Genomic DNA, 20472 nt, shown 5'->3' with positions numbered 1-20472 from the left:
AGCTTATTGAATTTGTTCTGGTGAGTAGAATCATTACCTTCAGGCTTTTTGCTGTAAACACTGTCTTTTCAGAGAAAATGCAGTGTTATTACAGCCTAGTGATTACTTCACTGGCCACTCCTCAGATGGCTGTTAGAGATCCTTCCTGGGTCATGGCTGCATAAAATGCATCCAAGCATTTAGTGTCTCCTCCGTCTGCATGCAGACACTGAACTTTCCTCATAGAGATTCATTGATTCAATTCATTTCTTTGAGGAGATTCTGATTGACCAGGGCTGTGTTTGAATCCTGCTGGCTCTGCCCCTAATCTGCCTCTTTGTCAGTCTCTGCCAATCCTATGGGGAAGCAATGTGACTGGATCAGGCTACCACTTTTGCTGATGTCAGCAGGCAGGGGGCAGGTCAAAAGGAAACTGGGACAGAGCCAGCAGCTCCAGACTTGAATACAAGTAACATGTTACTATATTTAGTGAGGGGATGAGGGTGGCTAGATGGTGGTTTTAACCCTTTATGGTCATGAATACATGTTTGTGTTCCTGACCCTATAGTGATCCTTTAAAAAGGTTAGGAGTGGCCTTTAGACAGAGGCTTGCCTGCACTTACTTATTACTCACTCCACCCATCCACTTACTGTTGTTTTGTTTTCACCAAATTATTAACCATGCTTTTAAAGGACAATTGTCATCAAATGTCCACTTTTTATTTATAGTTTTACATTTAATGAAAGTTTGATATATATTTTTTTTCAATTCTTTATTTTTGCAGTGCTGAGGTTAACATACATGATGATAATGACATTTTGTTAAGATTATGGATTAGTGTAAAATGCACTTTTTTATATTCTAAATTAGAAGAGAGGAATGTGTGTCAAGTACTAAATATATTAATATGCATTCTAAGTAAGCTAACTGACATCACGCTGCATAACATTCTATGAAATAAACCACCAACTGTTGGAACATTTTTATATTTTTAAATGTCTTATTGACTTATTTATTGTTTTGAGAATTTAACATTTCCCCTAATCTGCAGCCATGTTGGGTCAGACTTGATTATCTGACCAACTGCTGCTGCTCAACCTAACCTTAATCAGAGCCTGATTCAAAATCCAGCTGAGCAGTGATGAAGTGAAATTTCAATATACTTAATTTAAAAAGAATAACAGGGGTGGGGGGGGCGGAGCCAACTGCGGAACAGAGCGGACACGTTTTCCCCGAGCTCCGAGCCTAGCTCGCTTAAATGCCTAATAATACCGTGAAAACTGACATTTCCGAACTCAATACCCTTCATCAGTGGTGGGGAAAGGAGAATGGGACGCAAAAACAAAAAACCCAAGAGCGATCGAACCCCGACAAGCCGTGATATCGGCGAACTCCTGCGGGGTGCCCAAAGAGCCGCATGGGACAAAATGGCGCTGGAGGGAGATGAATCCTCTTACTCCTCGGGAGATAACCCACTCGACATGGGAGAGGAGCTACCCCATGATGCATTCAAAGAACCCATAGCCAAACATCCTACCCTAGCCGAACCGGTAACAGCCGCCCAGCTAAAAGACATGCTTGCTGAACTCAGGGCGAATATAGCAGCAGACATGGCCCACTTCAAAACGGCTGTTGAAAGTGCCACCTCACGGATCACGCTCCTAGAGGCCGCAATGAGTACCCAAGACTCTAGGCTAAACGTGGTGGAAAACCAAATTGCAGAAATTCAAAAGATGCAGTCAATTATCACCGACAGAGTATGCCATAGAGGACCAGAAAAGGCACTACAACATTAAAATCCGCAGAATCCCGGACTCGATCAATCTGACCGACTTACCTCACTATGTCCGCAGGTTGCTCAATACATTGCTTCCACCCAAGCAGGCCAAAGCAGCGAAACTAGATGGCCTATTCCGCCTGCCAAAGCCACCCACAGAGACGACGACCGCATCCGCTGACCTCATCATTCGATTTCAATCGATGTCCGACATGGCCCTTCTGCTCACGGCTACAAGGGGGAAGACCCCACTACACTTGAGGGCTCAACCCTGACGCTGTTTCCAGATCTCACCCGCAACACTATTACAACACTATTACATGGCGCAGGTCACTGAGACCGCTACTGCAGCTCCTTCAAGCAAAAGACATCCCCTAGTCTTGCATCTTTTAAGAAGTGCCTTAAAACCCATCTCTTTAGGAAAGCTTATGGCCTCCAAGACTAACCCCTACCTCACATACCTGTCTCTTGCCCTCTCCTAAAGGGCAGCCCACCTTATTTGATTGCAAATTCCTGTCCTAATGTGTTTTACACCCCACCTCCTATAGAATGTAAGCTCGATTGAGCAGGGTCCTCTTCAACCTATTGTTCCTGTAAGTTTATTTGTAATTGTTCTATGTATAGTTAAATCCCCTCTCATAATATTGTAAAGCGCTACGGAATCTGTTGGCGCTATATAAATGGCAATAATAATAATAATCTCGTACCGCTGGGGCATACCCAAGCAGCTTCTGTTTACCCACATGAACATCGCCTACAAGCCACGGAGCTACGCGGAACTGGAAGCCCACATGCGCAAGATAGGCATCATGGGACCGCAGAGAGTGACCGGCACGGGACTGACACACATAGACCTATCTGCCTTTGAAGACTTCATCCCCCACACGGCAAGGCACCCAGATCCAGGAAGACTGACCTGAGAGCTCCACTCTGATAAACCACCCTCATTTTTTCTAGAACACCACCACCGGTAAATCCCCGGACTTATGACTTACGAACCTGGTTTTAACTTTACCTCTGTTCCCAAGACGCTTACGTTTAAAATGATGTTTTTTCTTCTTCTCCCAGTTAATCATTTTAATATTGTTTCCATTACATCTCACATACCCTGACTGATGGGGCCAACCTACACGAAAGGGCTAACCCCTCTGGTACACTGGCCCTTAGAAATTCTAGACAGGGGCATAATGTGCACTAAGCAATTCTTCCCCCCCCCCCCTCCCCCACCATCCTGCTCTCGAAAGCTCAGAGAGGCACAGCTCGCGACTTACTGCCTGTATCAGGAGGGAGGTAACTCCCGACAGGGACATCCACGACACACTGAACTGACAACACATATGCACCCTGGGGATAACACTAGTCAAACCCTATTCTTAACCTGTCCTCCCCTACTTAACTAATTTCCATCCAGCCTGCCTTAAGGACCAAACTTCTGGAATAAAATGGAATCATGACATGTCATCTGTCCTTAAGGGGTTAAACTCACTTGCCCAACGTGTACATTTCTGCATGCCTCAACAACTCACAAGACATCTTTCTCACCAACCCTTATGACCAAACACCTACTATATAAGACAGGGACTGACTAGGGCTGATAAGCAAGCTGTGACATATTTGATTTGTTATACGTTTTCCTTGCCTTTCCAAAAAAAAACAAAAAACAGTGCAGTATAAGTGACCTTATATGTTAACTAATTGTATATCACTGAACATATCTGTATATGCCACTACAATTCGTGTACTCCATATTGCACTGTCAAAAATAAAGAATTAAAAAAAAAAAAAAAAAAAAGAATAACAGGTCTCCCAACCAATAATGTTTCCTTAGGCAAATCTATGGGGAATTCATGCTAACTAGTTTAAGGCATATTTAACCATGGGGTCTAATCTTCCACTTGCTTTTGTGTTTTGTCTAGAAATCTGAACAGACCACCGTCAAATTTTTTTTTTTTTTTTTTAAATAGTTCATTACATTTTGTGAAACTTGATTTCTTAGCTTTAGCATTGCAGATATGTACAATTAAGATAATATATTGGTCTTACTGAGTCTGTTAGGGACATTTGCTTGATAATGGAGTTGATAGAAAAGGAGGATCGGTTTAAGATTCAGATCCTCAAAATGTCAGGTTATTGCTTTAAGTTTATCTTTTGGACTCTTTATTTCAATACTACACAATATGTCAACTTATCTGTCTTCTAGATATTAGTGGTTCCAGCATCCTCTGGACCTAGATCCAGGATGGAATCTTATTCAGAGGATATTCATGAATGTTATGGTTTAAAATGTCCTCCTCATGCCAAAGCTCTTTAGTATTGCTTGAAACATAGAATGTGACGGCAGCTAAGAACCATTTGGCCCATCTAGTCTGCCAAATTTTCTGGCAGCTGGCGCTATATAAATTAAAAAATAATAATAATTGGTCCCTGGCCTTATTTTATTTTTAGGATAGTCTTATGCCTATCCCACGCATGCTTAAACTCCCACTGTGTTGACCTCTACCACTTCAGCTGGAAGGTTATTCCATGCATCCACTATACTCTCAGTAAAATAATATTTCCTGATATTATTTTGAAACTTTCTCCCTTCTAATTTAAGACTATGTCCTCTTGTTGCAGTAGTTTTTCTTCTTTTAAATATACTCTCCTTTACTTCCCTTTTATGTATTTAAATATTTATATCATATCCCATTGTTGTGTCTTTCCTCCAAGCAATACACGTTAACATCTTTAACCTTTCCTGGTAAGTTTTACTCTGCAATCCATGAACCAGTTTAGTAGCCCTTCTCTGAACTCTCTCTAAGGTATCAAAATCCTTCTGGAGATTTGGTCTCCAGCACTGCGTACAATACTCCAAGTGAGGTCTCACCAGTGTTCTGTACAATGGCATGAGCACTTCCTTCTTTCTACTGCGAATACCTTTCTATAAAACCAAGCATTCTGCTAACATTTCCTGCTGCTCTATTACATTATCTGCCTACCACTCTGTCCTTGGGTTTTTACACACAAGATACATTATCTTGCACTCATTCACATTAAATGTCAATTATCAAAGCTTTGACCATTTTTATAGTTTACTTAAATAATTTGCCATTTGGCTTATCCCTCCTGGAACATCAATCCTGTTGCAAATCTTTGTATCATCAGCAGAGGCATAACTAGAAACAACGGGGCTCCGGTGCGAAAATTGTCCTGGGGCCCCCCCTGTACGTCAACACCCCATATGTTATCCCCTCACCCCACACTTGCAAACAGATACACATGTAGACACACACATACATACACACAGACTGACAGACATACACACAGCAAGACACAGACACCTTCCCCAGTGGTGGCTCAGGCTGAGCCCACTCTGACTCTATTTCCTTCCTCCTGCGCGGGCTCCCAGTGGTTGCTGGAAGGAAGTGACCGGGGCATTCACTTCCTCCCAGCCTCTGACATCAGAGAGGGGCCTGGTCGTGCTGACCGGGGCGCCTGGAATTATATAGCATCGGGTGGCCCTAACAGTGATGGGCTCCTTCAAAGCGACCCCGGCGGTAACACCGCGCTGGCCGCGGCCGCATTACTCAGCTGGCGTGACCTGTGGTCGCAGTGGTCTGCAGGGTGGCCAGGCCCGGTCGCAGCTGCGACCCCTGCGCCCGCGGTAGTTCCGCCACTGATCATCACCAAAAATACATACCTTACCATCAAGACCTTCGGCAATATCACTAATAAAAATATTGAAGAGAATGGGTTCAAGTACAGATCCCTGAGATACCCCACTGGTAACAAGACCTTACTTCGAATATACTCCATTGACTACAACCCTCTGTTGCCTGTCACTCAGCCAGTGCCTAACCCATTTAACAATATTGGAATCAAAGTTCAAATATTGCAGTTTATTGATAAGCCTTCTATGTGCAACAGTGTGAAAAGCCTTACTGATATCTAGGTAAGCAAAGTCTACTGTACCATCCTGATCTATTGTTTTAGTTACCCAATAAAAAAAAAAAATCAATAGATTAGTTTGGCATGAGCTCCCTGAAGTAAACACATGTTGTCTCTGATCTTGAAATCCATGTGATTTTAGATATTTAACAATCCTATCTGAAAGTAAGGCTTACTGGCCTATAGCTGCCCGACTCCTCCCTTCCCTATTACCTTTCTTGTGAATTGGCACAACATTCACTAATTTCCAATCTTCTGGGACTACTCCTGTTAATGATTGGTTAAATCAGTTAATGGTATTTTAATAAATTTGGGTGTATCCCATCAGGCCCCATTGGTCTTTATTTTAGACAGCTGAAATAGAATATTTCCTCTGTAACAAATGACTTGGTCTTTTTTTCCTAACCGAAAGACTTTTGTCTTTCCCAACTTGGGATCTGTCTGTGGTTCCAGAAGTATATTGGACTTTGAGAAGCTGGGGTTAGTCTGCTGAACAGGCTGCTTAATATAGTACTAACAGTATATCCTTGAACTGTATTGGTCTTTAGTATCGAAATCCTCATGTCGTTCTACAAAACCGTAAGATAGAGGAACCATAGTGCTCACTATTTAGGATGTATTCAAAGTAATGAATTTAAAATACTCAAACGAGCGTATAATGAGAATGCTGTGGTGAGAGGCTGTTTGTGGTTGTCACGGTCCTACACTCTGGCCGGTAGATGTGAGTGAGTATAAGGTGTGTATTTTGTACCAAAATCGTATACAACAAGCACATGTATATTCATCTGTATCACAAAGAGTTCATGCATAGCCGCAAAGATCCAGCCGGCTATTTAAACTCAGAAGCTCCGTACTGATGCCAGCCTCTGATGAAGTGAGATTGCACTCACGAAACGCATTAGGACTCCTTTCGGCATCAACCGCCTAACTAACGAGTTGTAGTGGAACGCACGCGGCACCTTATACTAACTCACATCTACCGGCCGGAATGTAGGACCGTGACAACTACAAACAGCCTCTCACTGCAGCATTCTCATTATACGCTCGTTGTAGATCTACAAATTGTGAGTGTTTTTAATTCACTCCTTTAAATAAATACATCCTAAACCGTGTAGAATGACGTGAGGATTTGAATACTTAAAGGACCACTACAGTGCCCTGAGGGTGCTCCAACCCTCAGGGCTGGAGTTGGAGGAAGGGATTAAACTCTTACCTTTCTCCAGCGCCGGGTTCCCTCGGTGCTGGGGACTCTCCTCCTCCTCCTCCTTTGGACATCATCAGCTGAATGTGCATGCGCGGCAAGAGCCGCGCGCATTCAGTCCGTCCATAGGAAAGCATTGTCAATGCTTTCCTCTGGACGCTGGCATCTTCTCACTGTGAAAATCACAGTGAGAAGCGCGTAAGCGCCTCTAGCGGCTGTCAATGAGACAGCCACTAGAGGCTGGATTAACCCTGCAGTGTAAACATAGCAGTTTCTCTGAAAGAGCTGCAGGCTAAAGTGAACATGCCACTATTGGACCACCATGGCTTGCAGCATTATGTCCCCGCTCCCTGGTAAAGGGTAAGAAGAAGGGAGGGGGAGACATTAAGATAGATTTTCACATCTCACTCAGCTACACACAGCATAGACCCTATGTACCCTTCACACACAAACACACACTGGCCCCTCACACACACACACACACACACAAGCTGACCCTTTACACAGACTGCCCCCTCACATGCACACTACACCCCTCCCTCACACACACTTCAACTCTCTCACACACACCATATCTCACAGAGACACATAGAAAAAAAAAAGTAGAATAGGAATTTTTTTTAGAAATTTAAGTACATATTAAAAATAATCTTTCTAAAAAAAAATAATAAAAAATTACAAAATCACACTTGCGCTATAAAATTAGTTACTGCGGCAATAGTGGGCGGTAAGGACATTTTACCATCAAAGATACAAAAGTGGGCGATAGGTATTAAAAGGTTGACTATCCCTGGTGTAGGCTTTTGAAGTAAAGTTTCCGTTTGTAGTAAAACTATTTTTTTTGTAATTGTATTAATTATATACACAAACGGTATGTGTGTCTTGTTTTTTTTTTTTTTTTAAATGAATGAATAAATTCATAACTCTTCTATCTGAAGATTAAAACAGTGTACTCGGACACTGTCCCTTTATTTGGATTTCTCCAGACCACTGAAGCAGATACAGAAATGATATTTCACAGTGTGCTTGGTAAAATATGTATAAAAAAAAAAAAAAAAAAACTATAAAATAAGATTAAAATTGTTGTCGTAAAGTACACCATTTACAAAAGAGTTCACATATTGATCTGTTGCCTTTTGAATAAGACATCTACTTTTCTAGTTTACTCTTCTTGACAGTTGGTTCACCATTTGCGTTTCTTTGGTCACTTAGTGCGTTAAAACCAGGTATCTGTAAAAAGAGGAACAAAATATGGGTTACTACACACCCTCACAAACAAATTTTAGGTTGAAAACAACCTAACCATTACCATTCTCTTTTGTATGGACAGAGAAATAGGCTCCTCTCATATGTCGGTGTAAAGAAAGACAACAAAGGAAATGTTTCCCTGACATCCTCCTACAACAAACAGAGACATGCCAATGCAAAGGGAGGATAAATTAAAGGACCACTCTAGTGCCAGGAAAGCATACTCGTTTTCCTGGCACTAGAGTGCCCTGAGGGTGCCCCCACCCTCAGGGACCCCCTCCCGCCCGGCTCTGGAAAGGGGTAAAAACGTACCTTTTTCCAGCGCTGGGCGGGGAGCTCTCCTCCTCCTCTCCGCCTCCGTTCCTCCCCGTCGGCTGAATGCGCACGCGTGGCAAGAGCTGCGCGCGCATTCAGCCGGTCACATAGGAAAGCATTCATAATGCTTTCCTATGGACGCTTGCGTGCTCTCACTGTGATTTTCACAGTGAGAATCACGCAAGCGCCTCTAGCGGCTGTCAGTGAAACAGCCACTAGAGTATTAGGGGGAAGGCTTAACTAATTGATAAACATAGCAGTTTCTCTGAAACTGCTATGTTTATAAAACAATTAGTTAACCCTAGCTGGACCTGGCACCCAGACCACTTCATTAAGCTGAAGTGGTCTGGGTGCCTAGAGTGGTCCTTTAACAAACAACTGCAGACAGAACATGTCTGCTTAAAACCGAATCAGAGACTAATATATTTAGATAATAATGCCCTGGGGGAAAAAAGTTCTATATTTTCCAAAATATTGTGTTGTATATTAGAGATGTCTTTTTTTTTTCCAGCCAAAGACATTGACACTGCACATGTAGAATGAGCGGTCACTGTCACTGGATCCTTCCTCAGCCAACTAAACAGTCCTGATCATCTGAATTATCAAACTGCAGATTGCCATGCAGGACACCTTCTTGTGTTTTCTAGGCACAGTCAAGGACAACGGTAGATTTTGAGAGTATCTAAAGTTTGGAAGCCTCGGGCCACTCTGAAACTGGGGAAAAATAGCAATGCTTTGACCTGGAGATTGCATCAGAAAATATTCTAATCCAATAACATCTTGCAATCTCCAGATTCAAGAAACAAACAAGGGCTGCGAACTATAACTGTGTTACCCGCCTGCAGAACCTGGGAAAATCCATCCTAAAGAACATTTGGAACCCATGGAATGGAGACATGACGATTAGAGCCTTTTCTAGACCTTTTTACATCATCTAGTGGAAATGACACACTCCTTTCCCTTGAAAAGTTTAACTACTTAGGATCTACCATTCAGCAGCCACGCTGAAATGGCAGGAGGCTTTGGGTTGTAATGCTCATTGAAGGAGAAGGTCAGATCTTGCAGAACCTGGTTTTGTGGCCAAATGTATATCCTCACAAGATCAGAACACCAGCTTCTTCTTGACCAAGGGACATGAGAATGACATCTGCTTCCTCCTTGAATGTTTTCAGAATGACTCTTTGCAGCAGAGGAAAAATGTATTTAGGCAGTAGAGACCGATGATTTTTCTGCCCAAGATATTGATACTACATGTATACAATAAGACGGTAATGTGACTGGAGGATCCAGTCTTGCAGACAAGGCAGAACTCCTGATCATCTAAGCTAGTTAGAGCCCCCTTTCAGTAAATGTCAGTATGAGTACAGGGCTGACCAGTGCACACAAAGCTAGTAGGAGCAGACTAGGTGTGGGTCACCAAATGTTTTGGTTACAGGAGGCACAATTTCAAATGACCTAGTAATGAAAAGTACTGAATGCAAGTTATTTTTAAAGGGTTACTTTAACCACCATGACCATGAATGTGTATGTGCAGCGTTTCTGTTTGAAATATATTCACTTTTATGCCGAGGGGTAGTTACACCTCTGGTACATGTGATTTAGGCAACCTGGAACTCTGTTCCATACTGCCTAATGTTAAATCTGTCTTTAAAATACACCTCCACTAATTTATAATAATTCCTCCAGATTTGTTTTTTTTCTAATCTTGCCTGCCTCTGTACACGCCCCACTCCCTCACTCCCCCTCCTAGCTCAAAGTGCACATATGTGCTCTGAGCTGTAGAGAACGAGAATGGTCTAATAAAAATAAAAAAAATTAAATATACTGACCTCTGGTTCCACTAATGCCATGCGGATCTTCTGATGTTGGAGGTTAGATGCATCCAATGTGATTTTCACTTTTACTTTGTCAAACATGTAAAATGTGGTGTTTTCTACTTTCAAGGAGGGAATCTAGACAAAAAGAAAAATATTGCATATTATGTGGATAAGTTAGTTTCAATACTTGTATAATTTAGCATGTACAAATTATAAAATCAGATTACAATTTGACACAAAAACTGCTGGTGTTCACACATCATGGTACTTTATCTGCCAGGAGATTGTGATGCAAAAGTACTTTGACCTACTCTCAAGATGGATAAGAATTTGCCAGTCTGCAACAGCTGTCACCAGCAATGGGAACTGACAAAAGTTCAAGGCAGAAGTTCCACAGTTTTCAAACATGAGCTTTGGAAGCTTACTGGTTGTTAAAGGACCACTATAGGCACCCAGACCACTTCAGCTCAATGAAGTAGCCTGGGTGCCAGGTCCATCTAGGGTTAACCCTGCAGCTGTAAACCTAGCAGTTTCATAGAAACTGCTATGTTTACATTCGGGTTCATCCAGCCTCTAGTGGCTGTCTCACTGACAGCCGCTAGAGGCGCTTCTCACCGTGATTCTCACAGTGAGAAGATGCTTGCGTCCATAAGAAAGCATTGAGAAATACTTTCCTATGGACTGACTGAATGCGCGCACGGCTCTTGCCACGCATGGGCATTCGTCGGAAGAGGGAGGAGATTCCCCGGCGCTGGAGAAAGGTAAGAGTTTAACCCCTTTCTCCCCCTAGTACCCAGCAGGAGTGGGACCATGAGGGTGGGGGGGACAAATTGACCACCTGTAGTGGTCCTTTAACCTAAAGCATTAGTAACCAATACCACACAATTCACTTAGACAAATGTATATTTTTTTGGCAGTCACTATAGAGCTCACTGACCATCAATCTTTTCACTTTCACAATTTTAGATTTTTCTCTTTGCATACACTGTAATTTGTTTTATTTTGTTTGGGAAACTGTAATTTGTTTTACTTTAACCCCGTACGGCCAATGATGGTCTATCATTAACTGTAACATTCTGGTATTCAAGCATCGTATTCACAATGGGATGTCCTACTCTACACAGTAATGCTGTACAGACCTGCCAGTACTAAACAAGCAGAGCATACCATGCTGGCTGATCACGGTTACAAGAAGCAATAACAAAACTCCAAACCGCCATGCGTTTTTTTTTGTTTTTTTACACAGAGTTTTAACAGGCAAAAGTCAATAAATATTTCATGAAAATCTAATCCATTTACACAAGATTTTCATGTTTTAGATTTTGACAGCACATTACAAGCTACAGCAACACTGTCAATAAAACCTTCAGTCCATTTTTGTTAACTTCACACCACTTGTTTTGCCAACGTACATCCAGATCTCCCCCTTAAACATGCTGCTACTGTTATATCAGTTCTCACCTCATCATTGTAAACTAGAAGTGGCTTCCTTTTATCTTTTTCCTCAAAAAATACAGTTCCTTCTAACCCAAATCTTGGTATTAAAACAACGATTGCATTCTTTCTCACAAATAATATATATCCTTCTTCGGTCACTAACCCCTTGGTTTTGAAGAAGAGCTGTAATAGGAAAAGTAATAAAGAAGCATATGATTAAAGTAAATATTGAATAGGCAAAACTGGGAAACAATTACATAAGCAGTGATTATGGAAACGGTCACGGGTTCGGGAGTCTATTGCGGTTATTCTTTCAATCCTCCACTAGTCCTAATTCCAGATGTGCTGAATATAGTGAAAGTGTTCCCTTTGTGTAGAGTTTCCCCAATATAATGGATGCAACCAATCGTATTGAGTAAATGCAGTAATCTGAACTTTATTAGGCCACACAAATTTTTCTAATACAAAATCACAGAGGTTTCCTTCCCACAAGCCATTGTGTTTGAGCGCCAATTAACCTAATCCAATTATCTCTCAAATAGGAAAACTTACATACAATTTTTACATATCACAAAAACAGCAACAGCATCAGAACCGCACACAAATTATATTCCCGAATAGCCACGATCTGAGCGCACAACATATCCAAAAAGCACTCAGATTGGTTCAGTAAAATGAAAGTTATGTTCGTGCATATATGAACTGGCTGCCTGGTAGAGGTGGTATTGTCGATTTCAAAAGGGGTTGATTAGATTATATGGGAGGTCAGAGTTTACAACCTAAATTCCTCTTTGAAGCTGGGACCCAAGCCGAGCTACTCTGTAAGGTGTGTAAGGTGTGAGATTTCACACATAAGTGGCCTGGAAGTCTGGATTCAGTATAAACTAACTCTCATTTGCCATATATCTTGATTCCATCTAAGATAAGGAGTCATTAGATACGAACAAGCCTTGTGTTCCAATATCATATCCAAAAGAGACATAAATACGTATCCACAGATTAATACTCAAGCCTCATTTTATCATATTTAGAATGTGACAAGCACAATCTTCCAATCAAGCCTAAACATGATGATTTGCGAACAAGGGGACCCCACAGAATCTGTTCGGTAACAAACAGAAGGAAACAATTCCATTAGAATGCAGGGAAACATTAGACGATACAAAGTATAATTAAGGGAACACGTACGAGGAGTCCCATCTCCCGTGACAGAAACATATTGTGTATATGAAGTAAGCAGTATTAACATGGCAATGCTTTTAAAATCAGCTGCTCCATTTTCAGACCTTTGCCCTAGAAATGCTCTTTATACATAAATCCCAGGGTACGCTTAGAAGACCAAGCTGCAGATGGCAAAAGGAGCTGGTGGCAGAGATAATTCTCATTTAAATAAAATAATTTACAACTACAGCTACTGAAGATAAGCACTGATGATAACATCTTAAAATGTAAACAGACAAAATAGCTATATTTAGCAATTTATTTTTCAGAGGTTTGAAAAATAAAATGTAGAAACCTACAAATTTATCCTAGAAGTGGGCACCTCCCCATTTTGGCTCCCTGCGAATCATAGTTATAAAGGTCTTCTCTTTTACTATCGAACATAATTAACTGATGAGTAGAAATTCAAACAATGCTTCTGTTCACCTGTTTTAACTCATTTGCATGGCCTATCCTGGCTGTGCTTGGACTGAGATGTGTTGTGATGTAATTTATTAAAAAGAACACCACAAGCACCATAACCACTTTTGCTTGATTATGATAGCAGGACTGCACTGACAGAGAAATGTATCAAATCATTTTTTTTATTACATCAGGCGCTGATGGCCTCAGCTCCCAGCCAGTATGGGCACAGTCCTGTATCGGACCTGCTTAACTCAAGACATCAAGGAGGAAAAAACAGAAGTGGTGTGGACACCAGACAGATCCAGATAATATGTCAAGCTGTTCTAAACTGGCTTGACAAAAAACTGGGAGATGCCAGGTCACTTCTGGCACCAAGATGACAATAGCTGTCTGTAGTGGTCATGGTGCTTGCAATGTTATTTTAATACATATTTTACAAGAAAATAGATCACAAGCAAAAATGGTTAACATGAATTATAGGTGATTTCCATTATTCAATGGTTGAGTTTCCAGAGCAGTGACAGTTCCGCTTTAAATGTCATGACATATTTGCAGTGTGAAGTGCTAAGCAAAAAATCTTTTACCTTAGTCACTGCCAATTTTATATATTTTTTTATATTTAATAGTAGAACACAAGTAATTTGTTGAATATTTGATTAATTTGAAAAATATTTTGACACATACCTGTGTATGATAAGCAACTGATGCTCTCTGCGAATACTGAGCCATTTTATGCCTGAAGTTGATATTTTTGCAGATTTCAGCCTGTTTATGTTTATCTGTAAGATCTGGGTAAGTGCTATCTGCACCCACAGCCACAGCAAGAAGCCTATGAACAATGACATCAGCATACCTAGAGAGAGAAAGAATGCATTACCTGCACAGAAATCATTAAGCAACAACAAGCCCTTAGCCTGGAAAACCGTGGCTAAACTACAAGCCAACCACACAAGTAATGGCATGTTATAACATATGTCTACATTTTGCATCAAAAGTGCCCTATTTGCTATATTGATAATTTGGAAATAGAGGTCTATAGAATGCTCCCTTCTATTACATGGGTGATGTTTTCTCTTATTTGCCAATTGTTATAGTAGTGTACTAACTATGTATTTGGTGCATCTGAGCTCTTCAAACAAAAGAGAAGGATTTGCAAAGAATTATCCCAAAATCCGCAAGAAGCATAATTTGTTTTTAATGTACAAACTATCCAAGTCATTTATATCACCATTATTTAGGTTACACGGGAGAATGATTTCTGTGCGATCACTGTACCTTCTGATCGGAGAAGTAAAGTGTGTGTATATGGGAGAGGCTAGACCATAATGGTGGAAATCATTGTCCATTCCTGAGCAAAAGTAGACAGCTTGCATCATACACCGAGTAGCCAGGATCCTCAGTAAGTTGTTCAGATAAGGAAATTCAGGAGATTCGGCTTTATCTAAAGAATCTGCTAAAGCCTTGGCAGAGTCCGTCTTAATTTCCAAATCCTGTCAAAACAATGAAAACAAACAACACGTACAAAAATTACAAGATACAAAAAAATACTATGAATTACAAAAAAAAAAATATGCTGGCATCATAGAATACATGTTGTGAATTCATCACATAAATGTTAACATGTAAGGTAACCAGATATAGCGTCTACACAGTATGCCATGATATGTAGTGAATCAATGATGGATTTGAAAAAATAATGGACCAAAAAAGTAGGAACTGAAGAATTATTCTGGACATTTTGGTCAAAATTAAACATCTCAATTATCAACTTGCCACTCTCACCCTACTGTGAATAAATCCATCAATGATTGGCAAGTCAAATCCACATTCAGCGCAAGGATTCTCATCCAGTGAAAAGCTTCATTGCCATTAGGTGATTTAACAAGGAGAATAGCACATTCTTACTTTGCAAGCTTTCTTAGCTATTCAAATCCAAGTTCTTACAATGCATTAAATTTTAAATAACATACGGTAAAGAAATGGTCTTGTAGGGTCTGATAGTGTGTCAAATATACTTTGAAATTCTACACAATTCTAGCCAAAGACTTCAAAAAAATGTGTACAAAAGAATTTAAAGCAGCAGTAATGCTCATTAGATCCTGAGTTTTTGTACTGCTTATCATAATTGCACAGTATTATGACGTGCCAGAACAAACTGCACCAGTAAATGAGCAGCGTGCCTTAGAGCAAAGGATGTCACAATGTGTGTCTGTGCAGGCATCAGAAGCGAACATGAACGTGCTTCCAATTCAATACCACTGACAGCACAGTTTAGCTTTGAACCCCTACTGGCAAACAGTTGTGCTAAAAGGATTGAGTGTCCATGTCAAAAGCAAACAAAGTGCACTAATAAAACTGCATTTTGAATCATGACACCTATGGGCAGTTCCTTTAATAACCTTATAAACCTTATAAAAATTGTATTGAACTGCTTTGATCAGCTTCACTCTTGCTGACACTGCTGTAATGGCTAAAAAGAACGTTTACCTTGGACCTTGCCGCCTTCACCAGAATGTCATAGTTCGCAGGTGGAGGTGCTGGATGCTTTCGGAGAAGAGCATATTCAGGAAACTCATCATAAATCTTTTGTGCCACAGATATATTTGCAAGTAACATAAATTCTTCCACCATGGAATTAGTTTCTCTGAAAAACAAGATGTATATAAAAATAATTATGTCTAGATTTGTAGCCAATACTGGAGCCGTTAGACATGTGTATTGCCACTATACATACTTCCTCCATGAAAACCAAACTTTTTTTTTTTTGGGCGAATGTATTATATTTCTGGAGTCATCTTAAAAAAATGAAATAAAAAAATAAAATAAAAATAAAATGGAATGCCAATATGTATAAGTAGTTTTCTTTTTCTGGGGGACTGAAACTCACTGCTTCACAATGAAGAGCTTAATTCATGGACTGAGAATCATTACACATCCTATTTCAGATTTTTGTTTTTTTTAGATGTAAAACGCAAACGCACCATTGCAAATGTGCAATTTTTAACGTATCATTGTCCGCGCAATAAACGTAGAATATTGAAACCGATAAAAAATATATATATATATATATATCATGCAGATTTTAGTTCCCATGAACGTGACTTTTGCCAAAAGTGCACCACACTTCTGATTTTTTTTTTAACTTAATTTTTCACTTTTGTAACATTTAGAAGATCTGCCCCCCCCTCTTTCCCCTTCTTTTTTTGCTGGCTTAAACCTCTCACTTTAGGCTGCTACATGTTGCTTCATTTTACTTGAAACTGTAGCAAGGTTTTCTTCCTCCATTTTTGGGAGGTTTATGTAACTTATCTTGCGGTTAGAATTGTATTAGATTTTTTGATACATTGTATACTGTGATTTATGTCAGATTTTTAGAGCTATATTATTCCTGAATAGATCTACACTGACTGTGGGGATCTATTTCTTGAACTGTTCTTATTATTAAATGTATATATTTTTTTTTATACAGTTTATCTACTTCCTCCCACTTCATTTATGTATTTGGAGCGCACATTCAATATTTGAAGTTTTGAACCCTACTTTTCATTGCTATATCACAATTAACATGGCTTCCTATTTAACAGTAGTTATTTTTCTAAAACTTTATTTAAAAGACAAAATATGCTAGCTCCCATCTGCGACTCAGCAACCAAAATTTGTCACCTAAACAGGACAGTTAGCTCGGTAATAAAATTAAAAAATAATATATTCATTTGATGTGCATTGCAGAGGTGGTCAAAGAAAAGTACAGACCAAAGCAGACTAATTTACACACATACTTTAACTCCTTTGTCTGAAGGTCTATGGGATCGTGTGTTTCACTGTCCATGTGAAATCGAACCTCAGGTGAAGAAAGCGTTAAAGCCCTGGAAAAGAAAAAAAAGAAAAAACACAAAAATGTACGCAGATATTACAGGTAATTGTTCTGTTTTATATACACTAAATCTACTCCCCTGCCTCTCCTCATCAATTCCAGACTCATTTAATGGAATTTAATCCGTTCTGTTGTGATGTGCAAGCCTATTAACCAGGATATGATTGTCAGATGAACACATGATTGATTATGCTCTAGTATAAGTGTATTCCACAATAATGACACAAACAATTAAACATAGAGTTGAAAAGTTCTTCCTTACACTTAACATTGTAGCTTTAAAAAAGACATGCTTTAAAGACAGACCAATGTAAAGTAATTGCCAAAAACAATTCCATACGGAAGGATAGTGCTAGGAAAGAAGCGCTAACGTTAAAATAAATATACTTGATTTTAACCTTAGAGTGTTAAGTAAATTAACAAAGACCAAGTGCGCTAAATAATAATACAAATTACCCTGGGAAGCAGGCACCCCCCACCCCCCCACCCCTGAAAAAAAAAGGATACACAGCGAGGAACACACACAATAGGCTGCACGTAATAATATACATAATATACAAATGACAAAAACACTTTAAAATAAAAAAAAAAGAAAAAAGTCAGAGGAACACAGTCCAAAATTTTCACTTCTAGCCAAATGGTCTGCTTCTCATAGAACTGGGAGATTTTTTTTGTGGGTACATGGAAGAGATAGAAAAGAGAACCAATAGTGTATTTTTCAGTTTGTGGAAAACATAAAAATGTGTGATTGCCCACTCAGATGTCAGAGAGTTTGAAAACCTGCTCTGGTCTTAATAGGATCCAGTGCTCGACGATGTGTAATAATCATTTGTATTTATCATTTGTATATGATTAGGAGCAACCTGTTGTATTCCTCACTTGTTGTTTAGAATAGTGAGTGTATAGATTACTGTTCTGCCCACCCCCCCTGCCGATTAAGTCAACAGTGACAAATTCTGTCCAATTCTCGTTAGTCATTCTCTTAATGCGAAGCATTAACAGTTGGGGTTCATCATTATGCTGTGTGAGATGATGCAGAACTTGAAGACCTTTGGTATTTGAATGTCTTCATGAAGAAGAAGTCTGTCTCAGCCTGAGAGACACTAGCATGGTATTGGACACACATAAACATTGCAATTTCTCTGAAAAAGAGCATAGCATTTTCCAAACACGTGTCTGTGCACCAAAAGCACTTTGTTAAGGCTGTGCTTAGACTGTCCCTCTAAAAGATCATGAAGTGATATGATCCATGAAATATCACAATGTATGTAATAATACAACAAAACGTCATCTTCCTTTGTGTTCAAGCATTTTAGTTTAAAGATTGTTACACCTTAAGCAAAAACAGAGAGCTGGAAAAATAGCTTAGTTAGAGAATGTTTCTACTGAGTATATATTGGCCTAAAATTTACAATTTCCTTGCAACAACCCTGCATTTTAAAGTTGTGTTTTTTCCACTATACAACTCTGAAAATGTGAATGCTTGATAAAACAAAAAACAATTTTCCTAAAATTGTATACAGTGTGTGTGTTTGAGCTACCTACATATAAGTGCAGAAATGTAACTTATAATAGTGTTTCATTAACTGGAAAAAAAAGTCAATGCCTTGTGATAAACACTAGGACACTATTCTAGAAATGTTGTTGTGTACATTCATTATTTTTGCCTACTTCAAACACATTGAGTGCTTGATCTTTAACTACAAAAGTCACTTTCTTGTCAAGGACAAATGGCCGAGCTTGAACGGAAAAGGTCACTGAAATAAGCATATTCAATAATTTACCCATTATCTATTCTCTGCTTCTTCAAAATCTTTGCTAATTTATTCAGCAGACGGAGGCTTGTGGTAATCTCATCATTCATGGTCGGTGAATCAATTCTCATCTGTGCTTCAGCATATGTAAGGGAAGCCTGCGAGAGAATATGGAAAAGCAACTATTAGTAGATTGTAAACACAAAAGTTCTTAAAAAAAAACAAGTGTTGTCTTTGTTAATTTTATGTTATTTTGATAAAAAATTTTGCCTGACATCAAGGATATTCTATCCCACACTAGACAAAGTCACTAGAGACATACCAATAGAAAATCTACCAAACACTGGCTGTATAGGTTTAATTTAACTTTAGTTTTTAGGTTTAGGTTTAGTTTAACTTAAAGTAGATCTATCCTATTTCTTTGTAATTCACATCATTGCCACTTATGCTATCAAAAGATAATGCAATTAAAAAATATTGTTCCTTGCAAAGTCTACTATAACCAGACATTATACCAAATCTAGATTATGGAAGAACAGATTGTTTAAGGATCCACACCCAAACAAAACTCTGATTAAGAGGTCTCACAAAGAAAGACACCTAGTGAAAGGGCTGCCAAATGCTCTTATTTCAACTATTACTTTATTAGTAAAGTTGACAAAACTGAACTAAATACTAAATTGGAAAACCAGCCTTTGGGGACTGGATATCTCAGATGTAAGGTCTTGGCAATCTAGAAAGAAAACCATTCACAACATGTGTAGCATCAAATGTGGCCACAATTGAGCAAAGTATACCAAAAATAATAAAAGGCTCTGCAAAACCTTAGATTCTGTGACTGATTACCTTTATTCAACCCCAATTGCAGCTGGCAACGTTTTGACCAAAACTGGTCTTTGTCAAAATGCACACGTCATGTAACGGAATAAAGGTTACCAGCTGTAGAACCAATCATGTTGAAGACTCAGATTTGTTAAACTCATATTGGGTCTAAGGGGATGATCCTGGAATGTTTGTTTACAATAGTGAGCTACTGTCTTTATTCTGAATCATTCAAATTCAGCAAAGTTAAAATGAAAAAGCTTGAGAAGATGTGGCAGAGATAAAAATAACAAAACACACTATGTAACAAAGAAAGCAAAAAGGTAAAATTCATATTACATAGATAGGCAGTATACTGTCTGATATACGGGACTTAGGCACTTACTTTGGAATTGATAACACTTTTTGTGAACTTTGTATTTACGATCTTTGCATCATGTGTTAACTCCCAAATACATGAAAATGCCAACCTGAAAATATATAAGTAAATAAATACAAAAATAAATATATATATCATAGATCATATGACTATAACAACATTACGAATAACACACTTACCTGTCCACTTCTGATCTTAACGAACATAAATTTGAGCTGAGCAGTTCTGGTACCATGTCAATTCTCTGGGGTGGGGAACAGAAGCACAAATTAATTTGATCATACTGTGTGTGTGTATTGTTAGATCCTGCTACCT

At 39.3% G+C, this 20472-nt stretch overlaps 1 protein-coding gene across 2 annotated transcripts in view; it reads right to left on the bottom strand.

The window, feature by feature from the left end:
* Window positions 1-7810: 7810 nt before the first annotated feature.
* Window positions 7811-20472, bottom strand: part of DIS3 (DIS3 homolog, exosome endoribonuclease and 3'-5' exoribonuclease) — a 30943-nt gene continuing 18281 nt past the window's right edge. For both annotated transcript variants that reach the window (XM_063444695.1, XM_063444696.1), the window contains exons 13-22: window positions 20337-20401; window positions 20164-20248; window positions 18987-19114; window positions 17108-17194; window positions 15816-15972; window positions 14604-14818; window positions 14013-14181; window positions 11727-11885; window positions 10278-10400; window positions 7811-8115 (exon numbers count right to left, since the gene is read on the bottom strand). In XM_063444695.1, the coding sequence (XP_063300765.1) occupies window positions 8035-8115; window positions 10278-10400; window positions 11727-11885; window positions 14013-14181; window positions 14604-14818; window positions 15816-15972; window positions 17108-17194; window positions 18987-19114; window positions 20164-20248; window positions 20337-20401 (1269 nt within the window). In that variant the 3' untranslated portion in view covers window positions 7811-8034. The remainder of the gene's footprint in view (window positions 8116-10277; window positions 10401-11726; window positions 11886-14012; window positions 14182-14603; window positions 14819-15815; window positions 15973-17107; window positions 17195-18986; window positions 19115-20163; window positions 20249-20336; window positions 20402-20472) is intronic.

The sequence above is a fragment of the Pelobates fuscus genome, chromosome 1 (assembly GCF_036172605.1).
Source record: "Pelobates fuscus isolate aPelFus1 chromosome 1, aPelFus1.pri, whole genome shotgun sequence".
NCBI lineage: Eukaryota > Metazoa > Chordata > Amphibia > Anura > Pelobatidae > Pelobates > Pelobates fuscus.
The sequence above is the reverse complement of the archived record's forward strand: the minus strand, read 5'-3'. Positions and strand labels throughout refer to the sequence as shown.